General features: G+C 42.6%; 1 protein-coding gene across 1 annotated transcript in view; it reads left to right on the plus strand.

Annotated features, from left to right (window-relative positions):
- The first annotated feature begins 330 nt into the window (after positions 1 to 330).
- The window catches only part of LOC129379720 (uncharacterized), an 80,332-nt gene continuing 66,474 nt past the window's right edge, over positions 331 to 14,188 (plus strand). Inside the window, exons 1-3 of the mRNA XM_055060543.1 lie at positions 331 to 603; positions 6,848 to 6,969; positions 13,299 to 13,346. Coding sequence (XP_054916518.1) covers positions 549 to 603; positions 6,848 to 6,969; positions 13,299 to 13,346 — 225 coding nt within the window. The 5' untranslated portion in view covers positions 331 to 548. The remainder of the gene's footprint in view (positions 604 to 6,847; positions 6,970 to 13,298; positions 13,347 to 14,188) is intronic.

The following is a 14,188-nucleotide window of genomic DNA, read 5'->3' on the forward strand; positions in this document are numbered from 1 at the left end:
TCAGAAGCAACCTCTTTGACTTTATGTTCCTTATTATAAATGTGTTATGGTTTGTCCCGTATAACCCTAAACAAAACACCCTTCACTGTGTGTCTGGAATGGAAAACAAGCAACCTGAGCGAGATTAGAATCATCAGTTTATTAGGCCTCGACATCTGTTTCTAGACAAACGAAGAGAGAGAGAGACAGAGAGAGAGAGCAGAGAGAAAGAGAGAGAGAGAGAGATTCGTTTCAGCGCTGCTTCCTGTTTTGACGTTCCCTGTGCGCGGCTCCGATTGGCTGCTCGCGTTCACTGCTTCCGTAGAAACAGAAACACAAGAGTCTGTCAGCTGACGGCGAGTGCCAGCAGAAATGCAGGGGTGAGAGGCTCTGTTTTCACACAAGAATCAGTCCATAAATTCTCATCTGTGCGTGTGTGTGTGTGTGTGTGTGTAGCTGCAGAGAGCAGCAAACGGGAAGTAAAGGAAAGTATTGGTGTGTGTGTGTGTGTGTGTGTGAGGAAACTCAGAACAGGGTGGAAGAAGTTGTCTCCAAACAAAGAGAGAAACATGGGCACTGAGTACAAACCACTGTCTTCAGAATGGTGCAGCAGTGTTGTTGTGGGTAAGTGTCATTTCCTCATTATGTCGAGAGGAGAATTCTGCATGCCACAGTTTAATGTTGAAATTTGCAATAGATTAGTTTCTTTTTTTCCCTTGTTTTTTTCTTCTCTTCTATGGAGGTGTTTTACTGCCCAGCAGTCTCACTCCAAAATAATAAACATTGAAAGTATTTCGGACGTGTTTAAAATGAGTTTGGTCCGTCACTTAACAATATGACTAAAAAGGAATTTAATGTTGCAGTTCTCACATGATTAAGTCATAATGAACTGAACTGAAGACTCTGTGGCCACAATTTGGATCTGATGCTTTTTTTTTTCTTTAGTCTTTCTTTTTAAATGTGTAATGCTTAAAGGGACAATTCGGCATTTCTGAAGTGAGGTTGTGTTAGAAGGATTTAGTCTTTGCTGGATTCGCTTTGTGTTTCACACAGGAAGGTCATTGGTCACCTCCCAAATCCATTTCCTCTGTAACTAATAAATGTTGGTTGCAAGCTTGATAAAAAAAAGAAAGTGTTTCCATAATCTGTTGTGAAGTTGTTACTGGAGCTCTCTGAAGAGGAAGGAAGTCTGCTCCAATCTAAATCTTTCTTGGATTAATCGTTATTTTCAGTCTTTGGTGGTTGTTCTGGTTCCTATTTCTCACTGGTACCAGTAGACTTACTGTGTTATAGATCCAAATGTTCTCTGAAGGAGTCCATGTAAAACTGTGAATGAATGATCTGAGGTAAATATCATCAGAGATGCTATTTTAAAAGATGAGGCAGCCATATTGGATTTCGAGGATTTCTCTGGCAATATTTCCAACGTTTTTTTTTCCTGTGGCCTGTCTTTCATTTCTTCAGTGTTTATGAGATAATATGACAATATGGACCAGTCGTTCTGTGTTACTGTGATAAAATCCCTGTAGACCATGTCTGCTTCATGAGATTGCTATGAGTTGTTAGAAAACTGATGGACAGCTGAAACGTTTTGCGGGTTTAATCACATAAAAGGTGCCTGCGAATCCCAGGTTTACTGCCCTAACATTTTATGAAACGCGCTCGTGATTTATCAGATATGTTGCCTGATGAAGGAAGTAAACGGTTAGTGGCAATTTTTTATTTTCATTTTTTGCCAAATCCCGGTGTCGTTCCTGGTGTCAGCTCACTGCCCCCTCTACCCCATGCAACGCCGCTGCCACCCTCTCCATTGCAGCCAGATGGCTGTTGCACAGGCGGTTCCTCGCCCAGACCACGCTGATTCCCCATCATTCTTCGGTTAATGAGGTCGTTAGCAATGCAGTGGACAATTAAATTATCCAAATCTGGCATTTTCTTCACATGTTTACTTCTGCTGTGCTGTTTGCTGCTCCAAATACGTCTGATGAAATGACACACATCTTTATTCATGGCGTTCACACAGTGGCCTGCAAACATCCTTCCATCACTTGGACTTTTCTTGCCTTCTGTCATTTACAACCACAAATGTATCTGTTTGATATAAATACATTTCTTTTAAATGATTGTCCTACATAATGCAGTGTATGACCCCTAGCCGTCTTGACGTGGCAGTCCAAACTGACATGAACGCACCATGAAGTTCCTGGTTGGACATGAACTCTGCTCTGCTCCATCGCTGCTGCCGACAGTCTGGCGCAATCCGGTCAGCATGTTGTGCAATTAGACCTGAATATTCAAGAAGACAACAGGAAGATGGACGGCAATGCAGATGGGGGATGATTAAAAACATAAGTCATGTTTTTTAATGACTTATCACATGAACAAACTTATTCACATGTGATTTTTTTTTATTATTGTGTTTTTCATTTAATAAAAACACAGCAGTTACGGAATTGCTTTTTTTTTGACATCAGCGGAAAACGACAAGGTTTTGCGCACGTTTGTAATGGAAACGCAGCTGTAGATTCCACCTGTGTGTAATCTGATGTTGACCTGAACTCAGCTGTTCTGCGAAGGCCTCACAGGTTTTATAGAGAACATTGGAGAACAAACAGAACTGCAATCAGCAGACAGGTCAGGGAGAAAAATGTGGAGAAGCTTAACGCGGGATTAGCTTATAAAAACGAGTTTCCAAACGTCATCGGAAAATGGAAAGAGTGTGGCACGTCTGCAGAGAAACATCCTTCCCTCCTGAGCTGGTAGGCCAGGCAGAGATGGCATTAATCGTTCCTAATCTGGAGAACCTGCAGAGACCCACAGCTCAGGTGGGAGGGTAAGACGGGACGATTATTAGCTACTATGGCTTTCACGAAAGAAAGTCATAAAAAGTCATAAAAGGGAACACAGCAAACATGTGGAGGAATGTCTTCTGGTCAAATGATAGTAAAATCAAAATGTCTGGCCTCCAGGCAAAGGCTTTCTGTGGCCCGAACACGACGTCCCTATTGTAAAACAGTGTGGCGGCAGCACCATGTGTGGACGATTTTCTGAAGGAAAGACAGAGAAGTTGTTCTGAGGTGATGGAACGTAGGTTGGACCTGAATACTCAGCAAAAGTGAAAGAAAACCTGTTAGAAGTTGCTTGATCGCAGGACAACAACCCTCTGCAGCTCTGGAGTGGAAATGGGGTAGTTTAAATAAGAGCAGTTATGGCCTAGTCAAAGTGTACATTATGAATTAAATGTACAGATATAATTTTGAAAGAGTGGAAATTGTGAAATGGGGTAAAAATTCGATGTGTAAATATTTCTAATGTGGGACATATTTGGATGAGGCAGAATTTACTGGGCTTGGGCTTCTTTGGACTCCTTCTTTAACTTCATATGAAAGTTTTGTCTTTTAGGTTTAATTGTCATTTTTATTTCTCTGACTTTCTACATGTTTGAAATGAAAAAAAAGGGGAGAAAAAAACAACTTTTTAAATCGTGCATTTTAACATTTCGACCTCACAGAATTAAACACAGCGATTAATCGGATTCGCATCTTTTCTGAATCGACTCCGGTTCGAGCGCTCGCTTTAGCAGGGCGCAGTCTTCATCTCTTTCTCTTACCTCTCAAACCTTTTTGGCATTAAAGTGGCAAACAGAAGCTGCGGCGCTGCCTCATCAGCGACAAACCCCGGCTGGGAGACGGCGCTGCAGCCGCAGCGCGGGAACTTTGTTAGCTGTTAAATCGTGCAACTTCAGCCAGTTAGTCGAGCACACTCCTTCATGCGAAGCGCTGCCGAACACTGACACCGCTGACAGTTAATTATGGGAGTCACAGATCACGGCGGCGTGTCAGGCTCGGGCTGCGATTGACACGCCGCGTGTTTACATCTCTGTTGTAATGTTGTTTCCTAGTTGCTTTCTCGGCATCAGTGGTGTTATTTAGTTGCACAAGTGCCTCGGGGCTCGCCATAATGATCGTAAAAGCGGCCCGGATTCAGGAGAGTGAACCGCTAAAAAGGACTTGTGGGTATAATTGGAGAACCTGCCATCACAGCGGCGCTTCGGGAGGAAAATATTTGAGCTCAGGCTGTTGAAACGCGCAGACTCTCCCTGTTAGGAGGACTGTCACTCTGTGCAGGTCCGTCTCCTCTACGCACGGCTCCATTATTTTCCAGCCAAATCTTCCTGCGCGCACAGAAAGTTATTTTGACAGCGACTCGGAAAAGCGACCAAAACCCAACGCTCAGCTCAAGACGGGCGCGGACGCATGCATTTTGGGGTTTTTCTTTTTGGAAGGAACTGGCGGGGAAGTCGAAGAGGCCAGGTGGCCCCTGACCACCAGGGAGGGAAGAGCAAGACGCCAGCCAGATGCCATATAACTGACTCAAAATGCCATTTGTAGGACTAAATAAAAAGCGATTAAAAAGAAAAAAACAACTTCTACTCGTTCCCCTGCCTTTTTTTTTCTTTTTTACAGCTTGTGTCAGACTCATTTAAAGTTTTGGAGAAATGTGCTAGGTCAGTAATAAAATGTGCTTACGCAGATTGAGACGGGTACATTAAAAAAAAAAAAAAAAAGCCCAGCCTTTGATTAGAGCCTTTTTCATCTGGTGTTAGATTTCCACCTGAAGCACAACGTGGCTCTAATAGATGCCCAGAAGAGACAGCAGCTTCTGAGGCAGCACTTCAACCCTCCATCCCCCACGAAGAGCCGCCATGACAGTGAGCCACCTCCTCCCAGTGTTTTTATGGGATGAAACCACCATCATCTGCCTTCCAGCTACACTGTCCAATTCTTAGCTTCAAAGCTGCTGCTTCACGATCATCGCCAAAGACGAAATTGCAGAAGTTTGTAGTTAAACCAGAGGTGCTGGCCACAGCAAAGTAGAGCATAAACAGCACATAAAAACAGTCAGTACATAGATTTTTATTTTCTCCACATGCACAGTTCCGTACAGACCGTCTGAATGTTTCCACGTTGTGTCCCGTTAAAAATGTTGGGGTATTTTGAAAGGGCGGCGTTATGGAAAATTGATGTGTTATAATATTCCCTGATCAAAAACGAAGCTGTAGTGTTGCCTTGATTCTTTCATGCACGTTTGAGAAATCATTTAATCTCCCGTGGCAGCCAGTCACCTGTGCAAAATGTCCGGGTGGACAAAGCTCCTCCTTCAAGGACAGAGCTCCTCCTCTCAGCTGCAGTTTCAAGAGCTTCCGCTTCACAGAACAGCCCTCCCCCACACCTCCCTCACCCAGCTCCTTCAGACTAGCCAGCAGCAGTTAGTAAAGTGGGTGACCTCTGCTGAGCTCATTATACTCTCAGTGCAACAGTGGAAAAAACCTGGTTAAAGGGTTAATAGAGGAGACATGTTGTAGTGACTTCCTGAAGGTGGAGTTTACGAAGGAGCAGCTTCTTAAAGAGACACAGCCCCAATTTCAAGATGTTAAAAATCCAAATAAACATTTCTTTCAACTCATGTTTGATGTAGATAGCAGCTGACGGTAACATAGTTATTTGATTGTAATATAAAATGGCACAATTTGCCTGGAAAACTCACAACAATCCAACAGATTTGATGGGACAGACCAGCGGTCAGCAACCTCTTTTGCTGCTGTTGCTACAAAACAAAATGTGTTTGGTGCCACAAAATGATATGTACTAAATGTACAAATATGTACATGAATTTTTTTTATTTTAAAAGTTAGTAAAGTTGAACTAAAATGAATTTTAAAATTTTTATGAGAAGTCAACTAACTTTCACACAGGGAAAAAATATATTTTGTAAAATGAGGCTAGTTGAGCTCTTTCCTTTAAAATGAAAAATGAATAGAACAAGCACCGTACAGAAACACAACACATTTTTCTGTTTTCTGTTGCAAATATCTGAGTGCACGTGAAATAATATCAGACTAGCTTACAAGTAACTTACAAGTAACAAAAAAACTTTCAGAAAAGAAGCTTCTTCTTGTCAATAATTCCTTATTAATGAAAAATTGCTAATTCCACTGTCAGATTATTTAACTTATCCTATTTTTTCCCCACATTTTAAGTGGGAAAAAAAGTCTGACCTCAGTCCGTCTGGATTTAATCTCTAGAATGCGTTTCTCTTGAGTCACTGAAGTAAACGAACTGTTGAATAATAATCTCATCTGTTTTGAATATAATTTCTAATCCAAGTATAAATTCAGATATGCTCCAGCAAAGCAGTTTAAGACACTTTGTATGTTATGACATTTTTGGCATTTGTGACATTTGTGCATTTCTCGCCACCAACCAACAAAACACCAGAGGTGTTTTTTTTTCTTCTTTTTTTTCAGTTGAACAGTTAAAGTGTCAAATTAAGAGGTGAAAAAGAAAAAAAAAAACAATTTCTCGTCACAGAATAACAAAAACCTGCAATTTTGACAGGGGTGTGTACACTTTAGAGAGCCACTAACAATGTGTCAAAGCCACAGACTCACGAACGCCATCGGCTGATGTGAAAACACTTCCAACGCTTGTCTTTCATCATTTCAGCTCATTTCTTGTTATATAAAATGTAAATGTGAAGCTGCAGAGACCGAGCACAGAGTGCCTGTCATGTAAAACACGTGGGATTACCTAACATAGGCCGTTTATTGCCTCATCAGCAAAAATCAGCTTCCTTCAACAACCTTTGATGTCATATTCACTTCACCGCGATCCCACATGGGAGCCAAATAAACGTGGAATGCCCAGGGGAGAGCTGTGCAGCGCGTGTTAAATACTATTACAGAAAAAGCCAGCTGTGCACACAGGAGACTATTTGATATGGATCTTAAAGCAAATCCAGAATTAGCCTATGATTTAGTGTGAACTTTACTGACATCTTTCCTTTCCTGCTCCTTCTTCTTCTACAGAGACGTCGGAGTGCTTCATATGCAGGGACGGCGAACTGAAAACCAGTGACCCGCTGAGGAATTTCTGCGACTGCAAGACTTTACTGGCTCATCACGTGTGTCTGTCCACATGGATCCAGAGGGTAAGACAGACGTCCCTCAGCTGATATTTAGGCTGTTTTTCCTCATCAGCCACTTATCAAAATGTGGAAGGTGGTGTGGGAGTGTGTGTGTGTGTGTGTGTGTGTGTGTGTGTGGGTGTGTGTGTGTGTGTGTGTGTGTGTGTGTGTGTGTGTGTGTGTGTGTGTGTGTGTGTGTGTGTGTGTGTGTGTGGGTTGGGGTGGTGGGGGGGGGACATCTGTGCCAGTCTCCTATCAGTGAATAAATGCGTTTGCCTCCTTAGCATTCCTTATTGAGACAAAACATTGCTGCCTAATGAGCTACGTTTCAAATAGCAATCCCAATTACTTTTAATGAGGGTTGCTAACAATGATAAGGCATCGGAGGCTCCGACGCTGAGCGGCGCCTCGTAACAGACTGGCAGAAATTCAGGAGGCTATCATGCAGCCGACACCTGTCACCCACCGCCGAGCAGCTCATTAACACCCGCCATCCTCCCTCAACCCACGGCTGCTGGAGTTTGCTGGGTGGTTTTTGCAACTCCGGACACGCCCGTGCGTCTCTTTCTGCTCTTCTGATTCCCACAGTTTAAAGTTTTACAGGTGAACTACCTTTGGTTTTTGGTTCAGACAACTTGTGGTGATAGTAGCAATAACGCAAATTGCTGCCATCTCTGATTGAGGAGTGCTGTGGCGGAGTACAATCAGTGACTCACCCGTCAGTCGGCTCATGACTAATAAAAAGGACCTGAGGTAGAGGCAGGTTTCCCAGATCGCCTCTCTGTGGCGACTGGGAGGTCAAATACTGATTCACTGTGTTTGTTAATGCATCTGAACTGAAATCTGCTTCTTCTTTAGTGCAGAAACACGTCAACGAACAGAACTGGGTTTAGCGATAGTTTATTCAGAACTGTTACTGTTAATGAGCCCTATTGTGCATTTTGTGTTTGAAACTTTAGTATGCAACTGTTACAAACACAATTCCACATTTGTTTAAGCTGGCACCGTGTGATGGCACTTTAATATGAGACGGACAACCTGTGAAACAATCGATCTCAGGTGATGGCCGTCTTAGTCAAAAACAACCAATCAGAGCCAGGAAGAGGGGCTTACTGCTGTCAATCAATGCCGCTCAATATGCTAATGCTGTAGAAGCAAGTTACCATTCCAGGAAAACCGTTTATTTACATTAACCTATGGCTATGCTAACTAGCCTTAGCATTTGTGGCAGCCTATGTTGTGGTGAACTAGCTGCAGCATAGCAGAAAACAAGAGGGAGGTGGTGAGCAAGCGAGTGATCGACAGCACTAAGCCCCTCCTCCTGCCTCTGATTGGTTGTTTCTGGCTGTGTGGCGTATTAGCGTTGGGAGGACTGGAAGAGGCAGAAGAGCTCTTCTATACATACATATATATTTTATATAAAGTGTTCTGTCCACTTTTAGAAACTCCCCAGTTGAAGTCACACGACTATTCTACAAAAACGACTCGCAAGAGACAGCGAGGAAAAACAACAACCCGGATCAAACCAAGCTAAAAAGCAGCGCAACCATGTTTAATGTTGTTCCGACACACCTGCATATTTCCTGTCTTGACAGCCAATATGTCTTGTGTGAAAAAGAAAAACATTATACAAAAGAAGAAACTTCCCCTTGGATCCGTGCAGCGTTCTAGCCTCTCTTGGCTCACGATTGTTTTGTCAGCCTGCAATTTGACTCTTTGGTTTCGCTCCTCTTATCAAAATCCCTTTCAGAAGCAGCAGATAGGTGTCTTTGGTAAAAAGCCTTTTAAGCACCTGTTGGGCTCTGCTGGCACCAAATTGCGGCCTATCATTAGCAAGAAGCCGGTAAACATGCTGAATAAACCTGTATTTCCTTGATAAGGTGGAGGATAAAAAGCAACAACTTTACTCAGGGTGTAGTTAGGTTTTAGAAGTACGAGTCAAAATGAATCAGAAGGTGAATCATTTCCTCTTGACTGTGTGAAAAGCTTTGGGTTCATGAAGTTATGTCTCTGGGCCTCCAGAGTGGAGCAAATGAGATGTGAAGCGGAAAGAAACATATTTTTATTTAAAAACGTAAGTTTTAAGCAAAATTTAAAAATAAATAAATATATAAATATATATTTATGCTAAATCTCTAACTCGTTTTACATAATGAAGCAAAACAGTCTGATTATTGCAGAAAATGAAGAAAATCTGAACATGTCTGAATCAACAGTCAGGCATGTTTGTCTCATCTAAATAGAAATATAGAATTTCAATCTCCTCCTTAAGATCACATCTGAAGAGCATTTGGAAGCCGAAAGCAAACAATCCTATTTATCATTAGAAATAATTTAAAACCACATTCGTGCAGATATTCGATGAATGCGCGTTGCGGTTCTGAACCCTGACCAGCAGAACCTGTGTGTGCCGGCGCCTCGCCTCGCCTCACTCCGGACACTCCACAAGTGGCCGACAACACGCCGCTGCAGACCTTTCATCTGCACCACCCAGCTGTCACAGTGAAGAGCCACTTCCATTAAGTGTGTGTCTTCCCACTATACAATTACGTACAAACACACAGGCTGATGCAGCCGGCACGCACACAGACACACACAGAGACACACGCAGCGCCGCACTCAGCTGAGACCGCGCTCTCCTGTCAGCGGACGACTTTCACTTGTGTGTGTGTGTGTGTGTGTGTGTGTGTGTGTGTGTGTGTGTGTGTGTGTGTGTGTGTGTGTGTGTGTGTGTGTGAGAGAGACAGGGGAGCAGACAGACAGAGAGAGCTTGCGACCTTTTAGAGTGCTCAGGGTAGGAGGCCTTTTCCTTTTATGGAACAGAAATCAGCAATTGACCTGTCACTTTTGCTCTGATAGCCATCTCTGGAAAGCAGGTCATGCACATATGTCCAAAGTGCCTCTTAACCGCATTTTATGAAAGCAGAAAATGTAATCCAATAATGATTTGACTTGCGAGGGAGAGGCAATCTGGCCGGGGAACGGCTAGCGGTAGCATTGGGGCCGTTAGCGCCGATACGAGCCGCACGTACGTTTTTCCAGCATCAAAAAAAAATTGTCTAAATGTTTGCCACTACAGAATTAAAGGGGAACACATTCTTTATCATGTTTGCAGTGGGGCTGAAACAATTAATTGAGTTAATCATGAATAATTGATCATTTAAGTAATTGCTAACTGATTTAGTAATCGGTTAATTGTTAAATAGGAATTTGCTGAAAAAACAACACAGTCAGAGCAGCAATTAAAGGGGCAGTGCTACATAAAAACAACTTTTATGAGCTGTAAATCATGTATCGTTGTACCCTCATCCAAAACATAGCTGGAGTCTTGACTTGATTCCTTTCATGCTTATTTGAGAAAGCCTTCAATCTCCATGGCAACCATTCAGCTGGTTGGACCTAGCTCCACCTTGGAGACGCAGCTTCTCCTCTGAGCTAATTCCTTACAGAGCAGCCAGCTCCCCTTCAGCTCCTTCAGACTAGCCAGCAGCAATTAGCAAACACCTGGTGGATCTGTTGAGCACATTATAGGAGCTACTTCTCAGTGAAACCCTGGTAAAAGCGTTGTTAAAGGGTTAATAGTGGAGCCAAGTTGTGATGACTTCCTGAAAGAGGAGTTTCAGAAAGCGCAGGAGTTTTTCTCAAAGTGTTAAATAAAATTTTGAAGTGAAATTCCAGTAACACTTCATTTGACGGGTTGTGATTAAGACTGCCATGACATCATCATCAACAGAACTCAGTATCTGACATAAATTTGTGATAAAAGTATTACTGATTACACTTTAAAAATGATCTAGCTTTATGTTATTAAAGCATGAAGTCTTCATGAATCAATATTCATGAAGACTTACTTATGTTCACAGCAGGTGTTGTGTCATGCTCATGACGATGTCATGACAGTCTTAAAACTTTCTTTTGAGTCATATTTGATACAAACAGCATTTTTATAACAAATGAAGATAATATAACTACTTCATTATGGTTTAAAATAGCACCATGTGGTCAGAAAATACATAACACTGCCCCTTTAAGTTAAAGCTGTGCAAATATATGTATATTCTGCATTTAAGGTAAAAAAAGAAAGAAAAAAAAGTATTGTGGACTCAGGTGGCAGTTGTAGCTTCACCTGGTTCACATTTGGAAAAAAAAAAAAAGAAAAGAACAAAGGTCAACAGATTGATAGCTGCAGATGCATCCTTTGCTACATTCATTCATTAATAGAATGTTATTTTATATCAAGCAATATAATATTTCTTCTTTTATTCAAAAAAATTATTGAATCATTTGCTCAGCTGCATTTTGTAATGCATATGAAATATTTTGTAAAAACAAAAGACAAAAGGTAAACGTGGCTAAATGAAAAATTTGCGGAGCATGCAACTTCTTTTTAAACCGAACAATCATCAAAATAATCAACAGAACAATTGATTACTAATATAATTATTAGCTGGAGCCTGAGTTTGCAGCTGATGATTACAGTCAGCATGGAGGATCTTTTTTTAGTCCGCCTCATTCTCGCCCACCCAACCCCCCCACCCAACCCTTTCCCTGCATTCAGGTTCCCAAAGACAAATAGCACAGCGTAAAACTAATTAGTAACCAGGAACTAGTTAGGAGATGCCCTTTGAAATGCATGTCCTGAGGCGGGATTTAAATATAGGGACAGAGTCAGTGACTGAGTGTGCCTGGGAGATCCCAGCCTGCAGGCGAGGCAGCACTTTGACCCCTGACCCTCATTATGGAGGGCACATTCCTGGAGGGGTAGAAGCCCCGCAAGCTCAAAGCACAAGGGCGCAGGAGGACTGTGAGCGCGCTCGGCCCGGTTTGGTCCCGCAGACGTGAAGCGGACCGTCGGGCTTTGCGGATTCATTCGTATTTTTTTTACACATCTGGTTTCACTCCACAACACCGGCCAGCTGAAACTGCACACACTAAAAGGAAATCAGGGACTGAAGTGAGCGAAGCCCCGGCAGCAATGCAGGTGGGAAAGAGTGAGGGGAGGTGGGCGGAGCTTAAAGTGCAGATGAGGACATGTTTGATGGCGGCGCTGGGAGAGAAGTGGAAGGACTCTTTATTACATCCACCAGTCAGTCAAGTTTATTTGTTCAGCACAGTTCAGCAACAAGGCAGTTACAGACAGATTTACAAAAACACAAAGACATTATAAAAATTTGAGCTTTGTGGTTGAAAAGCTGAAATTGATGTAATAATTAATAATAGTTATTTTTAAGACTCTCCCAGGCCAATCACAGATATTGAGCTTTAAAAAGCTTGACCTGACTATTTTTATCATATTACATCTGAAAAGTTGCTCAATTCAGTGACAACCTCACTAAGTCGACTAGTTCTCCGAGTGCAAGCTGATGACATGTTCTGCTTCGCTTTACGGCAGTAACTGCTGCTAAAAATGTCATGCATAAGTAATAACTAATGTGAACCGGTTACTTTGTTTATAAGGAGATTGATACCGATGATCAGGTCTGACTAAATAACTGCTTAATATGAAATGTTTTCATTTCATCCTGAGTATATTTGCTCAAAGAATATTAGAATATTTACATCTAGATCACACTATTGCAGTAAAAGTTTCGTTCATATTAATGCCTTTTAATCATTTGAGTTTTTTTTTTCTTTTGTAATTCCGAGTTGAGTAAACAATCCTTCTGAGCGACTTTGTTTCCCAGCGGTTGTGACCAGACCTGGTTTACTTTCATTAGGCCGACACTCCCAGCACTCTGGCCGCGGCGCCGGGGGCAACAGTCCTCTTCAAAAAAAAAAAAAAAGAGTCCTGCTCCTAATAGTAGTGTCCTGTAATTATGTGCCATTTACATCTATCAGAATATCCTGTGACGCGCTGCAGCAGTGGATTTGTGTTTGTGCAAATGGTTTGGTTGTCATTAGTGTCTGGAGCTGCGGCTCGCAGCCTGTCGACACATTACTTCCATGCGTGTGTTTGAGTCGGTGTGTAAGTTGTGCGGCTGCCCCGAGGTGCAGAACTAAATAACAAAACTGTGCGTTTGTCTGAATTATGATACTTTTCTCCCTGTTGTTGTTTTGTTCTTTTATTTATTGATTATTATTATTTTTTATTCAGTTCTTGTGCTTTGTTCCTCAAGGCCAGTGCACAGTGCAAGCTTTGAACAGTCTAATTAAATTAGCATTACTCCATATAGCACACGTTTGGGTTAGATATAACCAAGTAAACATAATCAGCTCATTTGTCATAATAAGAAGGAGTGATTGGGAACTCTTTGATTAACAATTATCAAAATATTCTTTCATGTCACCCCGGATGACGAGTTTGGCTTCAGAAGCTCCTAATTACGTTTTAATCTCCTTTCTTTTTCTTGCAGGGACGTGGGAGTGAAGACAAACTGCGATGTGTCATCTGCAAGGCCAAGGTAGGTGTGCGCTTCGAGGAGGGGACTCCAAACGGGAAATGCGGCCGAGACGGCTGCGGACGCCTCGATGGTTTAGGCGTTACCATTTGAAAATGTCAGCGGCGGGGAATTTACGTAAACGCCGTTTAAGCCATTAAACAGTGTCTGCATCTTGAAAAACGGCTTCAACTCGAGCAGATCCATAACACTAATGAGCAATCAGCTCTTTGTTTTGCTCCGTGATTTAGCCCATCTAGCAGCCAGTTGTGTCGCTCACGTGTCGTCCCTCTTTTCCTCTTGCCAGCAGAGGAGGGGGAGGAAGAAAGGAGAGTGAAACATTACAATATTTGGAAAAGGATACAAGGCGTGTAATGACAATATCTGTATTCATTCCATGAGTAGAAATTAATCACGCTTTCTTGTGTTACATTTTCCCCCCACCCCGATGGAAATTTCCCATCAGGATTTTGCGTGGTCGTGTTTGGGAGTTTATTTCTGTGAAACGCCGGAGCTCATGTGTCATCACAGATGGGGTTGCATGCTGGATAAGGTGGCCACATGACTAACCATCTCAGATTATGGTGGCTGCTGTTGATGTGTTGCTTGTATTCATGGCCGTCTCGGAGGTCACAGCGTGGCGTCGGGGGGTTTATGCATGGTTCTCTGTGCCGCAGCGGGGTTTCTGTTCCCGTGTGTATGCATGGGACGAAGGATGATGCCACAGTAACCTTTCCCCGGTGACCTATCCGGAGTTTGAAGCGTTGGGGAAACACGGAATCGTTTGCACGTTGATTCTGCTCCATACCGTATTCTGTGACTCCAATCGGGGACGTCTGGTTTTTTCCACTGGGGTTCAAAGAACA

This window comes from Poeciliopsis prolifica, unplaced genomic scaffold, assembly GCF_027474105.1.
Source record: "Poeciliopsis prolifica strain line A6 unplaced genomic scaffold, Auburn_PproV2 SCAFFOLD060, whole genome shotgun sequence".
Lineage (NCBI taxonomy): Eukaryota > Metazoa > Chordata > Actinopteri > Cyprinodontiformes > Poeciliidae > Poeciliopsis > Poeciliopsis prolifica.